The sequence below is a fragment of the Carlito syrichta genome, unplaced genomic scaffold (genome assembly GCF_000164805.1).
Source record: "Carlito syrichta isolate Samal-C Ts95f unplaced genomic scaffold, Tarsius_syrichta-2.0.1 Scaffold126652, whole genome shotgun sequence".
NCBI lineage: Eukaryota > Metazoa > Chordata > Mammalia > Primates > Tarsiidae > Carlito > Carlito syrichta.
In genome coordinates, this window is record NW_007070748.1 from 237,255 (window position 1) to 242,385 (window position 5,131).

Here is a 5,131-nt window from a genome sequence, read left to right on the forward strand (position 1 = left end):
CAGGTCGAGGCTGCGGTGGCCATGAGCGTGACACTGCACTCCAGTCTGGGTGACAGAGTGAGACACTGACTAAAAAAAAAAAAAAAAATTGTTCCAACTACTTGGGAGGCTGAGGTGGGAGGATCGCTTGAGCCCAGTAGTTGGAGGCTGCAATGAGCTATGATCACACCACTGCGCTCCAGCCCTGTCTCTAAAAACAATTATTAGCGGGATATTTCACATTCTTTTGTTGTTCTGGTACTGAGTTTTTGAAATATGGTATGTATTTTATACTTACAGAATGTATTGATTTGGACAAGCCACATGAATAGCCACAGGTAGCTGGTGGTGACTATACTGGAAGGAGCACGTCTTGGTCGTAAGCAAGACATATCTTGGTCCTCCAAGACTGACTGATGATTTATCTATTTACTTACTTTTTTTTTTTTTTTTTAATAAAGATGAGGTCTTGCCTATGTTGCCCAGGATGGCCTTAAACTCCCCGCCTCTGCCTCTCAAAGTGCTGGGAGGCGTCATGCCCAGCCATGATTGATTAATATATGCCTTATGTTCTGTTTCCAAAAGAGTGTGGTGGCTCCCTTTTTCCTTCTCCTCCTCCTTCCGCCCCCTCCTTCCCTCTCTCTCCCTTGCTTTCTTCCTTCCTTGCATGACTGAAGCCTTACTTCATGTCTAGCTTTACGCTAGCTTCTGAGATACCATGATGAGCCCAAGCAGGCAGTCCCTGCCCTCCAGAAGCTCATGGTCTCATGGTAAGAAACAGTCCTGCAAGTCTTCTTAAGATGGTGGACTTCCCCCATTAACTGTTCTCTCTTCGCCCCAGCTGGTGGCTCCATGAAGCTAGAGACCATGTCCCTTTCCTCATCCTGTCCCTCTGCTGGTCCACAGTGGGTGCTGTTGGAGTGAATCATCCCCAGGCTCCGGTGGCCCGGGAGGCATAACCCCAGTCTCTGCTATTCTAGGCTTCGGAAGGGCTGTGCGGATATTCTCGGCTGACTCACAGGGTTTTCGCCGATGCCTGGCCACCGACCTGCAGCACGAGGCTGCGGTAGAGACAGCCATCTTTGGTCCTGGGAACAACCTCGTCATCACTGGGTCCCTTGACGCACTTGTTCAGGTGAGGGGAGGGCCAGGCACCTCATCCCCACCTCTGCCTCTGAAATAGAAAACATGAATCTTTCAGGATTTTTTGGCTGCAAAATACAGAAATCCCCAGAAATGAGCACTGGTAAAATTGCACGGTTTAATGGGAAACAAACAAACAATAGTCACCATATTGTGCAATGGCTCTCTTGATTTATTCCCTCTAACTGAAACACTGTGTCCTTTGACTAGTATCTCGGCTATTCTCTCCTCCCCAGCCCCGCCAACCACCATTCCTACTCTCTGTGTCTATGAATTCTGCTTTTAAACATTCCACATATAAGTGAGATCATACAGTATCCGTCTTTCTGTGCCTGGCTTATTTGACTTAACGTAATGCCCTATCTTGCCTATTGTAAACAGTCTTCAATGAACACATGAGGGCAGACATCTCTATGAGATATTGATCCATTTCCCTTCTTTTTCTTTTCTGTTTTTTTTGAGTTGGAGTCTCACTCTGTCTCCCAAGCTGGAGTGCAATGGCACGCTCACGGCCACTGCAGCCTCGACCTGCTGGGCTCAGGTGATCCTTCCACCTCAGTCTTCCAGGTAGCTGGAACCACAGATGCACACCACCAGGCCTGGCTAAATTTTCGATTTATTGTAGAGATGAGGTCTTGCCATGTTGCCCAGGCTGGTCTCGAACCCTTGAGCTCAGGCAATCTTCTCGTCTCTGCCTCCCAAAGTGCTGGGATTACAAGCTTGAGCCACCACGCCCGGCCATTTCCTCTCAATGTATTCCAGAGGTGGGACTGCTGGTTCTATGGTAATTCTGTTCCTAACTTTTCCTCACCATTTCTAAATGACTGTACCAATTTACACTCCCACTGACAGGGTGCACGTGTTTCCTATTCTCTCTGTTCTCACTGGCATCCACTCCCTTGCTTATTTTCAACAAGAGTCATTTTATTGGGGGGAGGTGGAATCACACTGTGGTTTTGCTTGGCATTTCCCTGACAATTGATGTTGAGCATTTTTCATATACCCACTTGTATGTCGTCTTCTGAGAAACGTTCAGGTCCTTTGCCCGTTTTCTAACCCAGCTATTTGTTTTCTTGCTGCTGAGTTGTTTGAGTTCCTTATGTATTCTGGATAGTAATCCCTCGTTCCATGTATGGTTTGCAAATATTTTCTTTCATTCCATAGATTGTCTCTTTAGTCTGTTGGTCATCTTTTTGACTGTGCAAGAGCTTTTTAGTTTGAGGAAGTCCCATTTGTCAATTTTTGGTTTTGGGGTCACACCCAAACAGTCATTGCCCAGACTGATATCATGGAATGTTCTGTTTCCATCTAGTAGTTTTACAGTTTCAGGTCTTACACTTATGTCTTGAATCCATTTTGAGTTGATTTTTGCATATCGTAAGAGACAAGGGTCACACTGGTCTGTATTCACAATACATTTGTGAAGATTATTGAGGACCTCAGAAAGCTTTTATGTGTGTAGGTTATATCTAATATATAATCTATGTGTGTATCTTATACATATGTATTTTTTTTTGAGCCAGGGTCTTACTCTGTCGCCCAGGCTGGAGTGCAGTGGTGTAATCACAGATCACTGCAGCTTCTACCTCCTGGGTTCAGTGATCCTTCTTCCTCAGCCTCCTGTGTGGCTGGCTGCAGGTGCCACCACGCTTGGCTTATTTATTTATTTATTTTGAGTCAGAGTCTCACTCTGTCACCCATGTGGGAGTGCAATGGCACAATCATGGCTAACAGCCTCGACTTGCTGGGCTCAGGTGATCCTTCCACCTCAGCCTCCCAAGTGGCTGGGACCATAGGCACACACCACCACACCCAGTTAATTTTTTGATTTATAGTAGAGATGAGATCTCACTAAGTTGCCCAGGCTGGTCTTGAACCCCTGGGTGCAGGCAGTCCTCCTACTTCCACCTCCTAAAGTGCTGGACAACAGGCGTGAGCCACCGCGCCTGGCTGTCCCCTTTTTCAGTTTCAAGTTCTAACCCAGAATCCTTCATTGCACTTTGTATCTATCAATATTCACCATATTAAAAATTCAAAAGGAGGTGATTCAAAAATGCATATCCATGAATGCATTAACACAACATATTCACACAAGAACATACTTCTATGAAAAATAACTGTGTTTTCTGAAACTACAAAAAAAAAAAATTGGTGACAAGAGTGGCGTTGTTTCATATTTTTGCAATTCTCTTTAATGTTTAACTGATTAGAAGACAGACAAATTCTCATATTCAATTCTGCATTCTCACATTGGATGTGATACCCTGTCTTGCAGCTTCTGAAAATCCCACTGCTTACTTGTGAGAGGAAGAGAGTGATAAAGGCAAATAATGCCTTAAAGTTATTGTGAAGATAGTTTTGGTCTTTGAGATCCCTTGAAAGGGTCTTTGAGCCCCTCCAGGGGCTACCCAGAACATACTTTGTTTTTGCTTTTTTTAAAGATGTGGGGTACAATTCAGGATTCAGTATACAAGTGAATATTGTACAGGTAAGGTTTGGGCTTCCCTTTGGTCCCCACTTTGCCTGGTTTGGGATTAGGTAACCTTACTGATGTTGTGTCTCCCATCCCCACTCCCGCAGTATCCTGCTACTGCCAATCCCTTTTTTATAATATTATGGTGATTGTTTGGGGTCCACTTATGAGTGAGAACATGCAGTACTCTGCTCTTTGTTTCTGTGATAGATCACTGAGTATTATAGACGCTAAGTCCACCCAAGTTGCTGCGAAGTCCATATGTTTATCCTTCCTTGAGGCTATGTAATATTTCATTGTGTATAAGCACCACATTTTTTTTTAATCCGGTCCACTTTCGATGGACGGCATGGTTGGTTCCATGTTTTTGCTCTTGTGGATAGTGCTGCAATAAACATGTGTGCGCAGGTGTCTTTTTTGTAGAAGGATTTGAGTTCCTCCGGGTATATTTCCAGATGGAGGATTGCTGGGTCATCAGAACACACTTTGAAGAGTGCTGTGGTAGCTCATTGGTGAGGCGGGGGGAAGTGCAAGGTGGTGGAAAGACGGGGTGGTCCCTGAACTACAGCCTAAGAACTTCCCCTGAGGTGATGAATGGGCTGAAGCAAGTTTCTAAGCTGCGGCTAGAGAAGGAAGAAGTCAGATCTGCCCTCTTCTTTGTCCTCAGGTGTGGAGTCTGTCGGAACAAGGAACCCTGCTGGACATCCTCGAAGGTGTTGGGGCCCCCGTGAACCTGCTGGCCCGGAGCGGGGCCTTGGTGGCATCTGCTTCCCAGCAGTCCTCATCTTTCAAAGTCTGGGATCTCACCTACATTCAGAAGCCCCGGGCCTCTGTGCCCTTTCTGGACCGCACCGGCCTCACTGCGGTGTCCCACAACGGGAGCTATGTCTACTTCCCCAAAACTGGGGACAAAAGCAAAGTCACCATTTGGGACTTGGCGGAAGGTTTGTAAGATAGATGTGTAGTCATCTGTGCGGGTAAGAGTCGGAGCCCTCTGTCTTAGTTCAGGCTGCCCAACAAGCTCCTGTAGACGGCTTAAACAGCAACCATTTATTGCTCACTGTTCTGGAGGCTAAGTCCAAGGGTGTCTGGTGAGGGCTCTCTGGACAGCTGGTAGATGGTCCCCTTCCTGCGGTGCCCTCATATGGCAGAAGTAGGAAAAGGAGCCACAGGTGTGTGCCAGCATTCCCAGCTAATGACAAAAATTATTTTTCCTAGCTGGGCCCAGTGGCTCACGTCTGTCATCCCAGCACTTTGGGAGGCTGACGTGAAAGGATTGCCTGAGCCCACGGGTTCAAGACCAGCCTGGGCAACTTGGTGAGACCTTGGCAGTACAATAAATCAAAAATTAGCTGGGCATGGTGACACACATCTGTAGTTCCAGATACTTGGAAAGCTGAGGCGGAAGGATCGCCTGAGCCCAGCAAGTTGAGGCTGCGGTGGCTGTGAGCATGTCTGGGAACTCCAGCCTGGGCGACAGAGTGAGACTCCAACTCACAAATATTTTTTTTCCTTTTTTTTTTTTTTTTTTTTTGG

At 46.4% G+C, this 5,131-nt stretch overlaps 1 protein-coding gene across 1 annotated transcript in view; it reads left to right on the forward strand.

The window, feature by feature from the left end:
* NWD1 (NACHT and WD repeat domain containing 1) overlaps window positions 1-5,131 on the forward strand; it is a 67,736-nt gene that overhangs the window by 56,615 nt on the left and 5,990 nt on the right. The window contains 2 exon segments of the mRNA XM_008048780.2: window positions 960-1,114; window positions 4,263-4,539. Of these exon segments, the coding sequence (XP_008046971.2) occupies window positions 960-1,114; window positions 4,263-4,539 (432 nt within the window).